This window comes from Saimiri boliviensis, chromosome 15 (genome assembly GCF_048565385.1).
Source record: "Saimiri boliviensis isolate mSaiBol1 chromosome 15, mSaiBol1.pri, whole genome shotgun sequence".
In the NCBI taxonomy this organism is placed as follows: Eukaryota; Metazoa; Chordata; class Mammalia; order Primates; family Cebidae; genus Saimiri; species Saimiri boliviensis.
The window spans coordinates 66,704,173-66,726,429 of NC_133463.1; the positions used below are offsets into that span (position 1 = coordinate 66,704,173).

General features: G+C 41.4%; 1 protein-coding gene across 1 annotated transcript in view; it reads right to left on the minus strand.

Moving 5' to 3' along the window:
• EXT1 (exostosin glycosyltransferase 1) overlaps positions 1-22,257 on the minus strand; it is a 312,087-nt gene that overhangs the window by 30,754 nt on the left and 259,076 nt on the right. Inside the window, exons 2-3 of the mRNA XM_003933110.4 lie at positions 6,479-6,572; positions 4,944-5,051 (exon numbers count right to left, since the gene is read on the minus strand). Coding sequence (XP_003933159.1) covers positions 4,944-5,051; positions 6,479-6,572 — 202 coding nt within the window. The remainder of the gene's footprint in view (positions 1-4,943; positions 5,052-6,478; positions 6,573-22,257) is intronic.

Consider the following 22,257-nt stretch of genomic DNA (forward strand, 5'->3'; position numbering starts at 1 on the left):
ATATAGATCTACTAAACATCATCAACTCCTAAGTTGAAATGACCCTAAGAACTGTGAGCTACAGACAGCACTTACTGGGAACCTGCCCCAATGGCCTCTGATGTATGAAAGTTACAGCTGACCTCTAAGATTCAGTAACAGCTTATCAGTTGCTTAGGGTATTCTATAGTCACAATGGCTGTTTCCAGAAATCCTTGACCTTGCACTGGAACAACCAAATTTTACAGAGGAGTAACTATAGGTCTTGGGGAGAGGCCAGAAGACTTTATCCCCCAAGCACTTCTATGATTTTTTGCCCCAGAAAGCATAAAATATCTATAAAAGGACTTTTCAGAGAATGTCTATGAGCCTTCCCATCCAACCTGAAGCTAGGGTCCATCACTTTTATGTGCACATACCTTCTACCTCACCTTTGAGCCTTTCTGCTCCCCACATCTCTCTTTCTGCCTTCAGCCCTTACCCAAGTCTAACTGGATCTCTTAAATGTTCATATATGTTTAGCCATCACTGCTCTCTTCTAGAGTATACAATTTTAAAAGAAGGACCTATATCTTGTTACCTTGCAACACATTTTCAGGCTAGCAGAGTGGCTTTTATATAGTGGTTATTAAGAAATAGGAGGTAAATATAACCATCTGAAGACACCACAGGGATATTATTATTTTTAATGGTAGTATAGCTTAATGGTTAAGCACAGGTGCATGGGAGTCGGAAAGATCAAGGTAGGATTCTTGCCTCTACCATTTACTAGCAGTGCTTTCTTGAAGGAGTTAGCTGATTTCTCAAAGACTCCACTTCCTTACTTATAAAGTGGGGATCAAGTACTCAGGTTTTAATGAAGATTATGTAAGTGCTTAGCACAGTGCCTAAAACATAGAAAACTTAATTAATATAGCTTATTATCACTACTGTTATCATTATTAATATCAGAGTGATAGTATTAAAAGTTGGACCCATTGCTTAATGTCTGCAAGGGAATCTGCTTGGAGCTGGAAATGTACTTCCTGAGTCTGGTAAGTTTTCTGGGCTTGTTCCCTGTTTTCACCTACAGTTCAAGGTCTATTTCATTTACGGAGTCTATACTCCTAAGGGGAGAGTCCTTATGATTAGCAATTGCCCTTTTGTGCTCACCTCTTTCTGCATGCTTGCTTCCATAACGTATGACTAATCTGACAGATATGGGAGTCTGGGCTAAAAGGAGCAATGCTCCGTTAGCTGCTTTAGTAGGAAGGTTACCCATGGCATTTGACTAAGACTATAACAGAGTTTCCATTGGAGGGGAAGGGAGTGGTAGCATATTTTTTTAATTCAACACTCCCCTTTGGAGGAGCCACAAAACAGCTTCACAGTAAGAACAGAAGGAAAAGCTCACTTGGTTTGGCAATGTCCAAAACTAGATACTAAATCTGTGTCTCAAAGTGGATACCTGGATTTGCAACACAGGATTGCAACAGAGGCAACAGGTAAAGGAGAAACACTGGCAGACGAACATTAGCCTGTAATCAGAGCTCAAGGTCAAATGGAAATAAAATATTATTTGAGAAGGTAGAGAAATTATTCATATCATAGAACCTTTGTAAGTCCAAGGAAACTTATTTTTATTTACTCACTGAGAAAGTTACCTAGATTGCCAAAGAAAGATTGGAAAAAAATTATCCTGTTCAATATTCATAACCATACCCTCTTCTAAATGTCAATGGTAATTGCTAAGAGTTATATAGGTTGGCATCACTGTTTTATCATGGCCACAAAGAAACAGTCTATTAGAAAAACGCATAAGGCTGGGCGCTGTGGCTCATGCCGGTAATCCCAGCACTTTGGGAGGCCGAAGCAGGCGGATCACGAGGTCAGGAGTTCAAGACCAGCTTAGCCAATATGGTGAAACCCCATCTCTACTAAAAATACAAAAAAGTAGCCAGGTGTGGTGGTGCATGCCTGTAGTCTCAGCTACCTGGGAGGCTGAGGCAGAAGAATCGCTTGAACCCGGGAGGTTAGAGTGAGCCATGTCACGCCACTAAACTCCAGCCTGGGTGACAGAGTGAGACTCTGTCTCAAGAAAAATGCCTAAAGCTACCATTGCTATGTAGTCTCCAGAAAACTGAGTCTCCTGTGGTTATGAAAGGAGAAAAGGAGGATCACAGACTCACCTACCAATACGATTCCCCCCTCTTAAATAAGACGCATCTTCATCTTACTACATCAAGTGCAGTGTATTCTATGGGTTTATGATAGGATACAAGTGTCTGACAGCACTCTGCAAATTGCCCTGGAAGAAAACTCCAATTGATTGAAAAGACAGAGTTCCAAGTTTTAATGGCATTTGGCTATTGGTTATTAATCTGCTTGTCCTGAGAGACAGGTATGGGAAAGTGATAAATTAATTCCAATTTGGCTGGATTGTTTTGGAAGTTGCAGAGCTCAATGAAGTCTTAATAAAAGGTCATGTACGATACCCAAACAAATGGAATGCACCAGAATAGATACAAGAATGCCACATTAAGCTCTCTTGGTGACATGATGACAAGAATATATGCAAATAAAAACATCCGAGCTGTTCTAAAACAGGAAATGAAAAATTGTAACGTAACAAAAAAACATTTCCCAAAGCAGACATTTGGGCTGGATGCCAACTCTTTAAAACCACTGTTAATGATAGTACACAGTTGCTGCTCAATATGGAGGCAGCTGTGCAGAGAGACTGAATATGAGAGGGGAAAACACCCGTAAGTCTGGGTGGGGGAGGGTGACAAAAACCAAATCTTCAGAGTCAACCCAAAAAGTGGCTTCAGAAAGTGAAATGCCCATCAACTTTGGTGAAATGGTAGAAACTGGACAATTGGTCAGGTGCAGTGGCTCACACTTGTAATCCTAGCACTTTGGGAGGTCAAGGCAGGTGGATCACGAGGTCAGGAGTTCAAAACCAGCCTGGCCACCATGGTGAAACCCCCATCTCTACCAAAAATACAAAAATTAGCTGGCTGTGGTGGCAGGCGCCCGTAATCCCTGCTACTTGAGAGGCTGACGCGGAAGAATCGCTTAAACCTGGGAGGCGGAGGTTGCAGTGAGCTGAGATCGCACCATCATACTCGAGCCTGGGCAACAGGGTGAGACTCCATCTCAAAAAAAGAAACTGGACAACCACAATTAAGTATCCTAAAATGCGCTCCTTTCTAAAGACAAACTTCCAACTTGTTCACATCAAATTCATAGGAGCACTGGTATATAAAAGGAGAAATTAGAGATGGTGTTTTTTCTTTTTTTAAATTCCGTTTATTTCCCAAATTTCTTTTAATGATTATGCATTATTTTTAAAATAACATTTTAATAAAGGAAGAAAAAGGCAACATGGACAAGCATGACATGCATCACTTTTGTTTGGCTTTTCATGAATAAATGATTTGGGCATACACTGTCTCTCTACGGGGAAAACTTCCTCAGGGTTTCTGCAAGGACTTCCTTTCCTTAAGGAATCATAATGGGAAATCATTGGCATAAAAGTGGCCCTTTCACAAAAACTCCAGACTCCTTTCTCAATGAACACCTAAGAAATTAAACTGTATTCAGGGCAGAATAACTTATTCTCCCAAAAAATGGATTCTGCCATATTCCTCCTTTGTTTCTGAGGTCCTAGGAACCATGGAGATCACAAACTGAGTACCAGACAGACGTAAGGTTTCAGGAGCTGTGGTCAGTTTAGTTTGCTTAACCCATACATCTCTCAGGTACAGTTAGCTCATCTGTCACTTTAGGGGAAGTGCTGCATTACTTCAATGTCAGCCAGCAGACTGGCCAGCAACACAGAAGTAGAATCAACAACAGACTTAGAGGCCCGGCGTGGTGGCTCATGCCTGCAATCCCCGCCCTTTGGAAGGCCGAGGTGGGTAGATCCACCTGAGGTCAGGAGTTCAAGACCAGCCTGGCCAACACGATGAAACCCTGTCCCTACTAAAAATACAAAAATTAGCCAGGTGTGGTGGTGGGCGCCTGTATTCCCAGATACTCAGGAGGCTGAGACAGGAGAATCGCTTGAACCTGGGAGGTGAGGGGTTGCAGTGAGTTGAGATCATGCTACTGCACTCCACCCTGGGTGACAGATAAAACTCCATCTCAAAAAAAGAAAGAAAAAGACTTAGAAACTCAATTTAATGGAGATCCAAAAAATAAAAAGGCAAAAACTTTTTTTTTTTTTTTAAATCTGCAAATATTTGTGGTAATTCAAAGATAAAGTGTATGGTGCAATGAAAGAAAAACATTAACCTGTTCTATAATTTAGGAGAAAAGAGCATGGCAACTTGTGTTGAGCCTAAAACAGAGATACACAAAGGGCTTTAGAAATCCTTAGTTTAAAAAAAAAAAAAAAGATCATTCCTGCCCATTCCTGTCCCCAGATTTCTCTGTGAGTATTGTATCCCCCCTCTCTAGGCAGCTCTTGAGCAGTTCAAACTTTTATTAGGGGCCACTCATTTAAATATACATCCTAAAGATAACACTTGCTCAGACACCCAGACTGGATCATTTGAGAAATGATAACACTAATTACAAGAACAAGCCCTAGAGACCTCTCTCTTTCTGAAAATGAATCTGAAGGCAAGTGCAGAAACAGAGGAAAGGAATATGAAACAGTAGGGTAGGATAAAAACTCTCTGGTAATATTTCTAAAAATTCTGGTTATTGAAGCGGGTGGAGATCCACTTCTTGAAAATCAAAGCTTCCATTCTTTACCTGCAACTTCTTTTAAGAATATATTCTGGGGACCTGGACAGATTTTGTTGGAAAGTGAACAATGTCATATTAAATGACTTCATATTCACCATGACACAGGTAATTTTCTCCTGATAAAATTTCTTTTATAGAGCTGACCTTTTGGATTCATCTTCTTTGATAGTTTGGACGGGGGCAGCAATAATCTGCTGATGTGTTGAAGGCCACAGTCCCTTCCTTACCTGTAGTAACAATCTCTCATCGCCTATGACGGCAGCTTGGTTCCAATTAATCACTTCAGAGAATGGCAGCTCCCATCCATTGCTGAGCATCACAGGGACGCAGGCAGCCTGAGCAAAAAAGGGGACTTCGTGAATGTGAGGAAAGCGACAGCAGAAACTGTTCCAATCAGAGGTGAAATCAGTACAGTTTCAATGACTGGCATTTTTGACACTGCATGAATCCTGGACTGCCTAGGCCAGAAGGAAAGGAAGCTTTTATGAGTTATCAAGTCACACGAAGGTTGTATATACCTAGACTAGACTTTCATATTTGCAAGTCTTGCCCTAGAATGCTAAAACCCCATTTCTATTCTAGTATATGGTTTGGCTGACCTTACTTCTGTGGAGACGACTGGCCTTGCTGGAGAAGTTTCTATTGACGTAACAAAAGCTTGCACCAACAAAATCTGAGCATAAAACCAACCTTGAATATAAATGGTCTTGTCAATGTAACTGCCGGTTAAGTCCATGGTGCAAGGTGGTTTACCTCAATGTCATGGGCAACAAAAAGCAGAATGGAGCTCAGCATTCCTATGCAGCGTTTTGTAGACTTAACCAGTATAGAGTGTTCACATTTCCCTTGCTCTGCAAACACCTAACCCAGAACCTTGTTCCCTTCAGTGAGGAGTGATCTAAACCACAGTCATACCAGTTTACTGTCTACGCTGGGAAATAAACAGCCAAGAAACACTAGGTTAATGACAAAATACTGATTCCAAATAACTAATAATCCAAACCAGAGAACAATTTTTTTTTTTTTTAATGCAACATCCCAGGAGGCTACAAGAACATTCGTGATGGCATTCTATGCAGAACACACACAGAGAACACTTGGAAAAGGCATTCCAGGGAAGGAAGCTCTTCTGTGGGAGGACATGGCAGAATGATTTGCAGTTGAGATGGCAGAGATAAGAAGTTATGAAGCACTGTAGCAAAAGCACGGCATGGTGTAGGGCATAGAGGAGGAAAGAACATAGCAGCAAGAGGAATGCAGGATGAGAGAAGGTGAGGGCATGCTTTTTCGTAGCAGTCGAAGAAGGCTGGTTGTAACTTCCAGATGGGAAAAGTAGACGACTGTCTCAACAGAACAGTGGCACCACCATGCTGGGGATCATTCTCAAAATTTAAAGGAACTGAGAGACAATGAGGATGCCGGCAGAACAGACAATTTTGCTTTTAGGGAGTACCACAAATAAAGGGAAAGAGCAGGGCTGCTTTCTAGAGTCCAGCTAGGCTGCCTGATAGGCCAAGTTGGCAATCAGATTTGCCTTCTGTTTGCAAACATGACCTGTTTAATTTCTTACATCTAAAGTTACTAAGTCCCCTCTCCACCCCTCACTTTTCAAAAATGTTTTAGATTTTCTAGAAAATAATTTCAGATCCAAGGGAAACCATACTTTCTCTTTAGCTTATCCCAGGAGACGTGACAATGTTAAACTCACTTAATCTGGCTTTAGTCCTCAGCCCTATTCTAGGAAGGTTCCAGGGCCTCTTACCTGCAAAGCCTCCAGGAATCTGAAGGACCCAAGCCTGCGACCACGAGGAACCAGACAGAAAGTGGCATTGTGCAGCATTTCCCGATAATCATACCTAGAAAGAGAGGAGGAATAATCAGCAAATGAAGACCCGTTGGGAATGTGGGGATGTTGACCATAGGTGGGTGCCCACGTGCGTGAATTTACACAAAGCAACTCAGGAGAGCCACTAGCAGGCAGCGCTCACTTTTCCCTTTCAAAGAAGGAGGTTGGGTTACTGCATGAAGAACAAACATGATTCATCATGTTGGACAAAAAAATTAGGATCCCTTTTGCAGGCAGTACATATAAAGACAAGTCTGATCGTTCTGGCAACCATTTGGTTTGCCCAGTCTTTGCTTCCAAAATCAGATTTTCGAGTCTTGATAAAATATGTTGCCCCATAGGCTTAAAAAGGAAAAAAAAAAAATACTGTTGCTTCTCCTTGTCCTTTAACAACATGGCATTCAGCAAAACTAAGACTGTATTGTTCCCCATTCCTTCAAAGCCATGCTGTTAAAAACGATCCAGGAAACCTCTATCACAAGCACAAAACAATATTTGTTTTCTCCTTCAAGATGGAGTTAACCAAGAACGTTCAGTTACCCAGGAAAAATACTCCTGTTTAAGAATGGCTGACATAACTTACAGGAAAAAGAGGAAGTGAGAGGGAAGGATGCCAGCCTAAGAAACAGGGAAAAAAGAAAAACAAGAAAAGAAAAGAAAAAAAGAAACCCGGAAATAGTAGGGGGTACAGGAAACTGGTCTACAGAAGAGATGAGTTTATTTTTTTATTTTACTCAAATACCATTTAACAGTATTATATTGTTTTTGTATTTTGAAAAAAAATACAAAATACAAGTGTTACCTGTCTCTTTACACCAGTGAAGTTTAAAAAAGATAAAATGCATTTCATTTTGTTTACTACTGTTGCTTTTAAAGTGATTGCCATAAACACATTCCTGCATAGGCAGTTTCAAGTATATTATGAGTTTAAGAAAATTTGAGAAAGTAGAGATGGCTCATGTCCTGTAAAGGCCCTGATTCTTAGAGCCAAGATAAAATCACACTCATTTTTCAAGAGCTTCCAGTGCTGAGCAGACAGGTGTGACTTTGACAGTAGCATATGTCACCACCATTTTCTGACTCTAATAGTCTAATTTAATTATAGCCTAAAGGCACTGAATTTCTCCCTCTTCTTTTTGGGATATTGGCATATATCTTTATACTTTTAAAGTCCACATCTATTTTTATATTCTCATACAAACTAGGTATATGAGAGTAAGCCAATTTTCAATTATAAACCCGTCATTAAGAAGAGACGTCATGCAAAGGACCATTTGCTTAAACAAGCGTGTACAACTAATTTGCACAAGAAAAGGTCACCGTGAGTGGATTAAGATTATCTCCATTGAGAGTAAAAATTTTCTAAAACCCTTCCTGCATTAATTAAATTGCAAAATAGACATCAAAGTAAAAAAGATTTTTAAAAAGGCTTGAATTTAGTTAAATACAAAAATTATACATTAGATGGTAGTGATTTCTTCTTCCTCACCAAACATAGCTGACAAATATCTTCAAGTTCAAATGCTGATAATGTCTGTGTCTCTGCCTAATAGATGGAGAAGAGAGAAATGTGTACACACACACACACACACACACACACACACACTCAGAAAAATATATGCATAAAGTTTAAGCTGATTTTTTTTTTAATACAGAAAGGTCAAATATACTTCAGACTGCAGCAAAGTTTAATAAGTGCCCAGAATAGAAACCCCTGAGGGACTAGCAACGAAGGTCCTACATCCTCATCATTAGCCTACTAAAAATGTAAAACCCTATTAATGTTCTGCATTGTAACAAGTTTCAGTGTTGCTAGTTGCAGAATTTACTTTAGGGAGTGCGTGGAAGAAGAGGAAGGGCAGAAAATTTACAGGAAAAATTCAAATGACAGTTATACCGGGTTGCTGACTTTTATATGGTTATATAGAAGGACTGTGTGCTGATATAGCAAGTAAAGGAGTACATCGAAGCTTGTATTCCTGCACATAATAGGTAAGATGAGATGTGAGAAGAATACCCTTGTAGGAGTAGCTGTGAGACTTAACAAAACCCATGAGCTTTCTATGTTTCCTTATCTGCAAAATGAACTCGCTGGGCTAGATGACTACAGATTGTTTTAATATTCAGTTATTCTTTATCTTAGCATTTTTAGGTAAGAAAGAGAAGCATCCTTTGAGAATATCCCATTACTTAGAAGGTTTCCATACCATATATATATATAGTATACATATATACTTTTATATATAGTATATATACGTATACACTATATATTTAGTATATATATATAAAAATTTATATATAGTATGTATATATATACTATATATACAAATATATATAGTATATACACATATATATACTATATATAAAAGTATATATGTATACTATGTATATATGTATATATGTAAATATGTATATATAGTATATATGTATATATACATATTTAGTATATACACACATATACAATATATATACTATATATATATAGTACATACATATATACATATATACACACATATATGGGTATGGAATTGTACATATGTATGTATATATGTGCATATATGTGTATATATATGTATATGTGCACAATTCCATACCCATATATGTGTGTATATATGTATCTGTTCATATGTATGCAGTGCATGTCTAACATACGTGTGTATTCACATAGAGACACACAGGTACATACAGAACATACACACTTACACCTTAGAACAATGGTTTTCATTCAGATTTCTAAGCATACTGAGCCCATAAACCAGCCTCCTTTTTCTGCTCCCCGGACAGCGAGTCTATGAATAACTAACATGTTCTACCTGAAGGAAGAATGATGCCTCACAAATGGGCAGACAACGATTCTAGTTTGACCATGTGCTTGGTCCTCTCCCACTCAGTCCATTGTGACGCTCTTTCACACTCCACATCAACCTCCTTGCAGATGCTTAAATCTACTCATTCATTCATTCATTCTCTCAAGAAATACTGTTTCAGACACTATCCTATATCAACTGATGGAGTATAGAGAAGGGATTCTCTAGTTGCTGGAGCTACCAAGGCAGCACCTGACAATGAGAAAATGCTGATGAGATGAATATTTAATATTTAAACATAATATTCCTGGGAGTATTTCCATTATAAGAGGAGATTATGGAAGGCCCGCCTTCCAGAAGAAACACGAAGAACTCTGTGGACACTCTCCCCAGCAAAACAACAATTTAGTAACAATCATAAAAACATTTTAAGTCTCTGAAAATTGTCCTAAGGGCATAACGACAAATAGAGAAATAGTCATTCAAGAAAATCTACCAAATTTTGGCAAGTACCCTGAGAGTCTGTGGCATCTCGGCCCTGACCTGTTCCATGACCAACCCCTACTAGCTCTGTCTTACAAGAGTTTTACTCTGAGGGAGTGCAGTCGGGAAGACTGGGCTCCCCTCCCTCCAGCTTCCATCAAGAAAGTGAAAAAAAGGCTACAGAAAGAGAGAATGGGCCAGGTGAGATGGCTCACATCTGTAATCCCAGAACTTTGAGAGGCCAAGGCGGGCAGATCACCTGAAGTCAGGAGTTCAAGACCAGCCTGGCCAACATGGTGAAACCTCATCTCTTCTAAAAATATGAAATTAGCCAGGCATGGTGGTGCATGCCTGTAATCCAGCTACTCAGGCTGAGGCTGAGGCAGGAGAATCGCTTGAACCCAGGAGGCAGAGGTTGCAGTGACATTGCACTCCATCCTGAGGAACAAGAGCGAAACTGTCTCCAAAAAAAAAAATGTATTTGCCAATCATATATATGAAAAGAGACTTTCATCTAGAATACATAAAGAACTCTTCTGACTCAATAATAAAAAGACAAATAATCCAATTTTAAAAGAGGCTAAGGATTTGAATAAACGTTTTTCCAAAGAAGACACACAAAGTGCCGATAAACACATGAAAAGATACTCAACATCAATAGTCATTAGGGGAAAGCAAAGCAAAATTACAATGAGATACCACTTTACACCCACTGGGATGGCTGTAAGCAAAAAGACAGATGAGAGCAAGGGCTGATGAGGATGCAGAGAGATTAGAACCCTTCATACATTTCTAGCAGGAAGGTAAAATGCAGCCACTTTGGAGAGTAATTTGGCAGTTCTTTTTCAAACTAAAAATGGGTTTACCATATGACCCAGTAATTGCACTCTTGGGCATGTATCCCAGAGAAATGGAAACTTATTTTCACGCGGAAACTTGTCCACAAATGTTCACAGCAGTTTTGTCTGTAATAACCTCAAACTGGAAGCCATTCAAATGTCCTTCAATGTGTGAATGATTCAACACATTGTGGTACATCCATAGCTTAGAATACTTCTCAGCAATCAAGTGGGACAAACTATTGATACACACGACAACTTCAAGGAAATTATGCTGCATGAAAAATTCACCCTCAAAAGCAAACATTCTGTAGTATCCCTTCTATATGACATTCATGAATTCACATAATTATAGGGGTAAGGAACACTTAGAAGTTGCTGTTGGTTGAGGGTAGGGGAGAAGGACAGGGAGACTTGACAGGTCAAATGGGGGGACGCAATGTTTTAAGATGGACTAATTCTCCTGTATTTCTTACATTTAGAAAAGTGAATTACATTATCACACACTACTTAAAAGAAACATATGAGATCCTAAGCAAGAAGGTAAGTAGGTAAGAGAGACAACTAATCTCAGATAATTTGCCGTTCTAATCAAGAAATGGTTTTGCTACCCTTATCAGATGGGCGTTAAGTTCCCCACCGTGTAGGTAAAGGATGACAAAAGGTGGGGAAGGATGTGAAAAAAATATATATATATAAAGGATGACAAAGGTAGAAGAGTTTTCACAAACTTCTACAAAGAAAAATGCAACAAAAATGGCATGACCTTGAATTTAACCTAGAAACCAGCACCACTCTGTGGTCATATACTTTTATCCTTATAGCTGTATTGAACAACGTATGGGATGCACCCCATTTAAAGAAGACTATTTTTTTTTTTTTTTTTTGAGACGGAGTTTCGCTCTTGTTACCCAGGCTGGAGTGCAATGGCGTGATCTCGGCTCACCGCAACCTCCGCCTCCTGGGTTCAGGCAATTCTCCTGTCTGAGCCTCCGGAGTAGCTGGGATTACAGGCATGCGCCACCACGCCCAGCTAATTTTTTGTATTTTTAGTAGAGACGGGGTTTCACTATGTTGACCAGGTTGGTCTTGATCTCTCGACCTCGTGATCCACCCGCCTCGGCCTCCCAAAGTGCTGGGATTACAGGCTTGAGCCACCGCGCCCGGCTAAAGAAGACTATTTTAATGCACAGTTGAAGTCCTGCCCCTTCATATGAAATACATGTTTGCTGGCAGCCATTCTGTGCAACTGGGAAAGATGGGCACTGTGGCATAGTACAGGGGTTCTCAACGTGTGTCCTTCCAACCAGCGGCAACATCTGCATCATCTGGGAACTTGGTAGAAATGCAAATTCTCTGCCTCGCCCAAACCCGCTGAATCAGAAACTCTGGGGAAAGAGCCCAGAATTCTGTGTTTTAACAAGCCCTCAATATAATTATGATGCACCCTAAATTTTGAGAACCACTGGCACCATAGTTAAGAGCTTAGTAATTAAAAGCTTAGTGGTTAGGCAGCTTTAGACACAGCCACATCTGGGTTTGAATTCCAGCTTTTCAATTTAGAAACTGTGTAATCTTGAGAAAGTCATTTAATTTGTTTAATCTTAGTTTCTTGGTTGGCAAAATGGGGATAATACTTTTACTGTGAGGATTAAGTGATACATTTTAACCAAAGCACAAGCATATTATAAGCAAACCATAAAAGGTAGTTATTATCATTAGGACTGAAGGAAGATAACATAATGGAAAACATAGCCAGCTGCAAGTTAGAAAATCTGGGCTGAGGAATTTGGGTTCTTGATCTACCACTTCCCGTGTAACCCCTGCAAATCATTCAACTTCAAACCTCAAAGTTGTCTAGACCAAGTGAAATCGTGTACCTTGAATATAAATGGCAGAGGACTATGCAATTGCAAGTTGTTATGGTAAATTATATCAGAATAAGAGGGATATAAACACTTAAAGAAAAAAACCCTAGTGACAGTTAAAAAGAATGAAAACTACATCAGATTCCCAAAGACAGAGCCAAGAGACAAATGTGGAATAGACCCTTTAAAGTAAAATGGAAACATGCTGTGAATGACAGCAGAACAGCAGCTTCTAATTGAAGGCTTTTGCCTCATTATCAAAAGCTACATAGGCAAGAATCTTGCTGGTGCACTGTGCTCACAGGTCCTCCTGTGGTTCCCACAATCTCTCTGTAGCATGCACATTTGCCAAGTGAACCTGCCTTTTGGTAACCAAAGATGGTAGAGAAGAAACAAGTGATCCAGCCTCTCATCTCTGTACTACACGATTCTAGTCTCCCCATGATGTTGTTCCAGTTTGTCTCAAGTATTTATTTATAAAGTAACTTAACATCTACAGCTGATCTATTCCCTCCAGTCCCCATCCTCATAAGTAATTGATCTTTGCTTATGCCCAAGTTTGAGTCATATCCCTTAAGAAAAAAATAAAGAAAGAAAATAAAAATAATTTACGGCTCTTGTAGTTCTCTAAAGCGCATGGGGAGAGAAAGAAAATTAACATCCTTTGAGCACCTCCTTGTGCTTTTTCATTCATTCACCAAGCATTAGTTGAATGTCTACCATGTGTCAGGCACTATTCAGGGAGCTCACTGTCCAGAAAAACAAAACAAAACAAAACAAAAAACACGTGTTATCAAATGATGATTATTCAGTGAGGAGAGTGCTAGGATAGGACATGAGGTAGAGGTGGGGGTTACACAGAGAAGAGAAGCAATGGCCATGTGTAGGCAGGGAGGCCTCTTGGAGGAAGGGAGGCCCTGAGCTAAGTCTTAAAGGATGAACAAGAAGCAATCAGGCACTGGGATAAGAGGAGGTGATGGAAATTTCTGGGGGTTGAGAGAGTATAGCAGGAACAAAGGCACCGAGGTGAGAGAAACCACCCAGTTTGGTGGGGGGAAGGTATGGAGGTTCAGGTTGCTGTTTCTGGTGGGTTCCCACTAGGAAGGCTTTGTATGACGTCTCCTAGAGCTCAGAGATGATCCCTTGCAGGTGATCAGGGAGTCACTGAAGGACTTAAGCAGAAGAATGACATGTTACCAATAGTGTGCTCAGGACTTTATAGAACCCAACTTCATAGAGAAGCAATTAAGTTCGGAGACCTCAAAAACCCTTCCAATGCAGGTCACAGCTAGGACGAACCAGCCTCCGTGTTCCAACACCCGGATTTCTGATTCTAAAGCCCATTTTCTTTTCATTACATCATATTGCCTCCTTGGTCAGCCCATACAACAAGCAGTGTCTAAAACTGACATTTCTTATGAAACCAGGTCTTAAGTGGTTCACCTAGTTTCAAGCATGGGCTATTTGCTGCCAATTTAAAAGGGTTCTTTCTCTCCCACTCAAAACTTCACCCCAGATCGGGACCAGGAGTCGTTTAAGAAGGTACTCTGTCATTTATTTACTAACCATATTGCTTTAGACCCTTCCCTGGCCTTTACAGGTTTAGTTTAAAATTTCAATTACTATTATTATTATTACTTTGAAACAAGAGCTTGCTCTGTCACCCGAGCTGGAGTACAGTGGTGAGATCACAGTTCACCGCAGCCCTGACCTCTTGGGTTCAGGCAATCCTCCTGTCTCAGCCTCTTCAGCAGCTGAGACTACAGGCATATGCCACGTGTCAAGCAAATTTTTAAAACTTTTTTTATAGAGATAGGGTCTCACTTTGTTATTCAGCCTGGTCTTGATCTCTTGGGCTCAAGTGATCCTCCTGCCTCAGCCTCTCAAAGTGGTGAGATTACAGGAGTGAGCCACCACACCTGGCCTAAAATTTCAGTTATTTTTCAGAAAACTCTGTAGTTTACAGTATGCAATAGAACAAAATTGGCCCAAGCCAAAGATTTGAACTGAGAAACATATGTAAGTGAGAGCCAATCTTTTAGCTGGTAAATGGCTCCAACTGGCCACTGTTCCATCTCAATTAGGTGTCTTGAAAACATAGAATATTAGAAAAGTACAGGTCCCTGGGGTCTTTGAGAATTCACTGGACTTAAGGAGCCATAGGTTCTCCATGACACCTACTCACCAGAGTCTTTGTGCACATAAATGAGCGGCTATACATTCCAATGTCAGGCAAGTACGAACGAGCTATGCAAATGTGCTGTGCTAGGCTCTGGGCCTGGCTGGCCAGGTTGGCTGCACCTTCAGGGATGCTCAGGGTCCTGTAGCAGGAAGGCACTCGCTATTTGGAGGTAGTGCAATTCCTTACCCGACGGTTCTTCGCCTTGAGCATTGTCTGCTGCTAGAACTGCCGTACCGCTTCCCACCCTAGCCCAGTCATGCCAAGGAGTAGGAATTTATTTCCTTGTGACTCTCCTCAGTCTAAAGCTGCTGATCCCAAGCTGTCCACTCACAGAGAACCAGCGCACAGCTAAAACCAGGGCCAAGAATTTATATTCACCCTTTCACACTTCTTGGCTTCCCACAGAAGACAGTCTTCCTTTCATGTCCACTTAAAATCCATTTCAACATAGGGAAGGGAGGCAGGTAACATTCTGTGGTCTGGGGCTGAGGCGTGAAATCCCTATCGGAGGCATTCACTTTCACAGCCACGATCTCATGACAGCCTCACAACCACTGGCGATGTGGGGAAAGATAAACCTGCCTATCACAGGGAAGAAGAGGGAGTCAGAGGGTCCTTGGAGTCAAACTTCCCACCTGAACACACTGGGCCATAATCTCTTATCAACTCTAAACTCCACCCCCCATCCTTAGGCTAAATGTCTACTAACAGTTCAGAACCTTAAACTTAGCCCAAGTGGCAATTGCTACCTGTGTATATTCATGAACACATCATGTACCAGGTGTACCTCATACTTCAAAAGGGGTAAAAAATGACCATCTCAATTCTTGCTCATTAAATAACAGTTCAATGGCTAATACATAAAGGTAGGTGTCATATGTAGGTATATATACGTGTGTGTATATGTGTATATATATGTATATATATACATATATACATATATATGATAGCTATTAATAACAACTTTTGAAAAACTTTTTAAATTTTAACTTTTTGTAGAGACAGTCTTGCTATGTTGCCCAGGCTGGTTTTGAACTCCTGGCCTCAAGTGATCCTCCCACATCCTTCCCAGTCTCCAAAGTATTGGGATGACAGGCCTGAGCCACCAGGCCTGGCCAGATATCAATTACAATAACAATACCCCCACTTACTAAGCGTTTCCTGTGGGTGGGGTACTGAGCTGCACAGTCTGTATTCTTTATTGTGCCTTATCTTTACAACCATCATGGAGAATAGGTGCTATTGGCCCCAGTTTACAGATGATGAAGTGAAGTGTCAAAGGTTTTGTTGGGTTTGTACAAGGAGGACAGGATCACGACCAGTTCTGTCATCTCTCAACCTGCCTAGAAGGAAAGAGTAACAAGGTGCCAGCAGATGAAAATGAGAAACATTTAATACTTCGTGCCCATGACATTAATCTCAGGAAGCTTTCTGAAAGAGGCAAGGTTTTGCAGCACCAGCTTTTTCTTTTCCTTTTTCCCCTTTGAGCAGAGTCTTGCTCTTCTGCCCAGGCTGGAGTGCAGTAGCACGATTTCAGCTGACTGTAACCTCTGCCTCCTGGGTTCAAGTGATTCTCATGCCTCAGCCTCCCAAGTAGCTGGGACTATAGGCGTGTGCCACCACGCTCGCTAACTTTTGTATTTTTAGTACAGATGCCGTTTCGCCATGTTGGTCAGGCTGGTTTGAATTCCTGGCCTCAAGTGATACACCTGCCTCGGCCTCCCAAAGTGCTGGGATTATAGGCGTGAGCCACTGCGCCTGGCCAGCACCAGCTTTTACACTCAGCAATATCCACTTCTAAAACTCTTCTCAGGGAAATGCAATTCCAAGACACATGGGCCTAAATTCTCTGGATAGAAAAAATACGTTTTTAAAAATGCTAAATAAAGGGCTACCTGGGTACATGGCAGGGAGGGGGTAGGGGAAAGAGAGGGAATTAACAATAAAAGAGCCAGCAGCAGCAGTGACCTCAGATGGATAAATGAGTCCGGAAGAGGCACGCACAGGCCCTATGGTGATGGGAAGCCTGAGGTCATTATCTTACCATTAACCTTTCCTCAGGCTCTAAGCCAATGGAACTGGTTAAGTGGAACGGGGCCAGGAAGTATGGACGGCAGCCCGAGAAGACCAGGAGAGGAGTGGGCAGTGCAGTGTGTCTGTTCTAAGGGTGTCAGCCCCCTACCTAGGACAATCTGAGTCCCAGGCGGCTGGCTGTGGAGGGAGCCCTTCTTCCCTACATGCCCTTCGTTCCTTCCTTCTCTTAACTTCCTCTCCTACTGCCTGGAGGAAGTCCTCCCTGATCCTTGGGGTCTGGGCACCCCGTGCTAACTCTCTCTTGCTTGCTCTGTATTAAGTTGCCCATTTTTCTCACCTTCCTTCCCCTGGATTCCAGGACACAGGAACTTAGTCCTACTTTCTGTTGACCCAACAACTACCTCAAGGCCTGGCCTACCATAATTACTCAAAAAAAGAGCTGTTAAATGAATGTAAGGTGCTCGGTGTCCACTGATTTGCATTAAAATGTTCAGGGGCTATGGAGGCAAGAAGAAGGCAAAGATAAGATGCAAGTCCTTCAATACAGCAATCTCCACTTTAACAAACACATGCCCATGTCTTGATTATGCTGGGTTCTTCCAAGGATGAGTTCATTCTTAACGCTCACACCAAGCCCAGTTTACTTGGGGAATGAAAAATAATGTTATTTATTTAGTCTTCCTTTTGTACATTTTTAAATCCCTTCTCTGTTTTTATTTCTACAGGTCTGGCAGCTTGTTGAGAATGTCATCTTCTCCCTGCACGCTGACAAGGGTGAGAAATTTGTGTTTCTCCAGCCCTGATAAATAGCATTATTTGTAAATCAAGTTAAATGCATGCACAGTGCTATTCAAACAGAACCTTCTCCTGGCCTTCCTCCATGTCTGAACTGAAGAAAGAAAAAAACTCTAGAACCTTCTCACAGCTTCTGCAATGATGGACCCTGCACTAGTCCAGAAAGCAGTGACTCCCTCCCCCTGTACAGAAAACTGAGCTCCAATCAATGTTCTGTCCAATTCCTTTCTCGATCCAAGATATCCTTTCCAACAAGGCCAGCCTGGATCAGGCCTGGGATTAGGGGGATGTTTGCCATTCCTACTGTTCTCACCCCCAGGGCAGCGCCATGCAGAGGCTGTCCAGGGTCCTGCCTTCTTGTCAGTGCTTAATCCTTTTGTCTGGCTCCTGCACTTAAGTGATTATAAAATATCTTGAGAATCCAATGACAGGTTATAGAACGTCGGCTGGTGCCACCAACCTCAGCTTCCCATTTCCTCTCCCACTGTTGCATCACTAGGCTTTGCCTTGTGACTCTGACGGTTAGGGCCACGTCACTCCTGAGCGTTGGACTGAATACACAAACAAAACCTCCAAACTCTGTGGACGCTGACATGGCACATCTTCAAAAAATTCTAGAACACTCAATGTAATATGAACGCTGCATGAAGCTAGTTGTCTGTGGAAACTTTAATCATTCCTATCTGGGTATGCGGATGCACAAATATATAGATGCATAGGTGTATCCATAGGACATGAAAAATTGGGTTATGGTTGAAGATTTGATGCCACATATTACTGATTGACAGAGGTACTTCTGCATGAAGGTTGGGTCCTTAGAGATTGGAGAGGCCCACAAGTCTAGATTCCTTTGGCAGAAGTATAACAGTGCCCCGGGAAAGATGGTCCGTGGAGCTGAGTCACCTCTCCCTCCTCCTCCTCCAGCTGGCCATGCTTCCCACAATTCCCTTGAGAAGCAGACAAAGCTAGCTAGCTCCCTGGCAGCCTCATTCTGGGAAGAGGCTGTAGGACACAGAGAAAATTTAAGCAACAGATTGAGGAGAGGGGGAGCAGATGGCCCAAAGGATGCCTTCGTGCCCTGATATTTACTCACTGGACAAAGCCCCTGCATGTCAGGTGGCAATGAGCACTGGGAAGCCATGACGCAAGAGGCCTCCAGGAGCTGCCCATTCACAGATTTTGCAATTCAGTGGCAACCAGAGTCTCCTCACACCCCTCTTCCTATACCTGCTTAATCCCATTCCTCCCTCAGCTCAAGTGGGCATGAACAGAGCAACGGAAACCATACTCTGGTTCTTACTAGTTTTTAAACAGAATGGGTTCAATCGTATCTTTCTACAGTCCATATTCTATAGAGCAGCCGAAGACACCTTTCAAATGTCACCCCCAGTCTGAACACCCTCCAATGGTTCCTCCTGGCACTTAGAATAACACTCACGCCGAACACCCTGGCTGACTGGGTCCCATGAGAACAGGCCTCTGCCCGCATCTCTGACTGCCCCATCCTCAGTCACCATCCACAGCTACAAAGTCGTGCTCTCAATTCCTCGACAGAGTATACGAACTTCCATCTCCGATACTCGCACTTGCTGCACCCTCTGTCTGGAATTCTTCAGGATCTCTCTCAAGCTACCTATAAGCATTCAATAGGCCTTCTTCACAGAGGCCAGCACAAACCAGTCCGGGCTCCTGGCACTCACTTCCTTTCTCTTGCCTTGTTTCATCTCTGTCCTGGCATTTACCAAGGTCAGAACTCATGCATGCATTTGTTTTACTGGCTTACAGTCTTTCTTCCCAAATGTAATATATACTCCATGAGAGAAAGAGCCTTCCTGTTCTTATTTGACACTGTGACTCCAGACCCTGTACAGTGCCTGGCCCACAGTAATCTTTTAGGAAATATTTGTTGAACCTATGTAAGATTATTCAACACTCACCCCATTCCTCATGGGTTTATAAAGCCCAGGTTGCAAAGTGTCCAAGCTGCTGGCAATGTTTGCAAGGATAATCCATATGACAAGTTTCTAAAAGGATACAGATAAGTTTTCTTTCATCTTCGTTTTATACAACGCTAGCTTCTCTCTAGTTAATGGTATGATTTGTCAACCTCTCCAAATGCCATCTATGATGAAAGCAAGAGCCCATTAAAAATGTCTGGAGAAGAAATTTCTTAAAGAAAGAACATCTTTAGAGGTATTTATGTAAAGTGATACACTGAAACCCTGCACAAACTAATAACTAAAACATTTGTGAATATTAGGAAGGATGAGGCCAGAATTTTGTTTGAACAGTTTTTGTACATATGAGGTAAAATGGAGAAGATGTCAAAGGCCTGGCATTGTTATGTTTTTTTGGCCTCTTCTTTGACTCCCAAATTGTTACGGCATATACCCCAAATCCATCTAGTGCTTCAGAAGTATACATCATTTTCCAAAAGAGGCATCTGGAATAGCTAATTTGTTACCAAAGCTGGTGATTAAACACACATGATGCCATGGGGCTGAACGGCCGGCCATGAGCCCCAGTTTTCCACTGTATTAGGTTTCAGCTATTAACCAATCAGTCTGTTTTCAGAGTATGGATTTGTAATGTAGATGGCTCAGAACTCTCCGCTACAGGGCCCTTAATGGGAGAGAACTTCTGTCACATGGAATGTCTTGTTGCTTGGTTTCCATTAAGGTATCTTGGCTTTTAAATAAACTGTCAAGTAAAACTTGGCATCAAAACACAAAGTGAGTAACTTCCTTTGTGGAGTCGCTGACAGCTCCGCTGTGTGTCAGATAGATAGCTGCTAAGAGTCAGCTCCAAAGGCAATTGCGGCTCTTTGGAAGGATGCCTGTATCACAAACAGCCTTCCATGGGATTAAGGCTAAGCAAAATTTAGGGATAATCTTTATGGAAAGTTAACCCAGCAATGGCCAATCGACCATATCCTTCTCCACAAGTGTTGGTTTTGGAATTATAAAAGTTTTGGAGGTGCGAAAACATAATTGGAAAACTTTCTTTCCCTGCTTAAAGGGCTAATTGATTTCACAGGTGTTTAATTATCATTTGCTGTGAGATAATACCTTGTAGTGCCGTAAAAAATGGATTTAATTTTCGAGTGCTTGCAAAACCACCGCCAAAGCCAAGTCAGAGCTAAAGCTAGATAACTATTCTATAAATCAAACACACTGCCTCCTTTCTTTGAAATTTTTAATACTTGGGGATAATGTTATCTGACAACCTTGAAACTAACATGAAAAGGATTTTTCTGCCAAGTGCCAAAAGTCAACCATTGGAGCATTTCAGGCAGTTTGGTTCATTAACAGTGACTCAGGCAGCCTCAGGACCCTGCCTGCAGGCTTCCAAAACATCCCAAGGGTAAAAGCATTGGTGTGTGTCAAGACACAGTATTACCTACCAAGATCAAATGGTCATATATCCAATAAGGTCTCCAGAAAGACAGAAATAAAACCCAAACCACTCTTAGCACAAAAAACTGCCTGGAAACAACTGTAACTCTCTAAGCTCAAACTAAGAGTCCTGGAACTTGGAAAGTAGAGATGTTTCAACTTGATCAAGGGATACTTTCCTAGCTTATGCTTAAGGCACAACACTTGTGCTTTCTGTAATAACAAGGGAGGGAATCATAAAATCAAACAAACGTTAACAGCTGGAAGGCACCACAAAGATCATCGAACCCAAATATCCAGATGAAAAAAAGCAGCCAGGAGAGGTCAAGTAACTTACCCAAGATATCACCAGGGGCAGAACAAGATAAAAAGAATAATTCTGAGTGAGCAGAGAAAGGAAAAGACAGCTTGAAAATAGATTTAGAGTCCCATTCTCACCCAAAACCTAAAAATATAAGGAGGAATTTTTAAAAGACAAAAAAAAAAAAAAAAAAAAAAAAAAGTGAGGTTTCATTCTGTAAGAGGAGTGGCTATTTCTTCAACGGAGCCCAGTTTCCACAGAAGTGCTCAGGCTGCTTTAAATAACTGCATGGGGGTTTTAGTTGGTGCCACGTTTCGAGTTTTTCTCTCCAACTTTTATTCAGAAGCTGCTGAAATTCTCATATGTTCCATTAGATTAAGTGTGCTTAAATGACTTAAGAAAGCAGTGTCATTTAGCTGGGGACACACACACACACACACACATTATTTAATTTATTTAATGCCTGTGTATAGAGGGTATACACACCCCAAACCACTGTGTGACAAAGATTTTCTGGCAGTTCAGGTCGGCCTTCACAGTGCTGGATAAGATATTATACAGTAAGATTCAGTATAATTGGTGCCACTCTTGGATGTTGTATTTGTGTCCTGGTAGTAAAAGTCTGGGCCAAACCCATGTGGGCTGAAAGGACAGGGGCAATGTGAGCCCCAGTATAGTCTGAAAAGCAATGGAATGGAAGGACATCCATAGGGATGGTCTTGGGGTTGCAATAGAAACTCCTTCAATGAATAAAAATGGTGGTAATAATTCTAGCTAACATTTGTTGAGAATTTATTACATGCCCAACTCTCTGCAAAGCACTTTATGTCCATTCGGCCATTTGCTCTTCCAACAATCCTGTGAAGTAGGTAGCATTATATCTCACAGTTTGTAGAAGACGAAATTGAGTTTTACACCTAATTTGTCTAAATTCACTTAATAAACAGGTTGGTGGGATTTGAACTGAGGTTTTCTGGGCCCAAGTTATTGT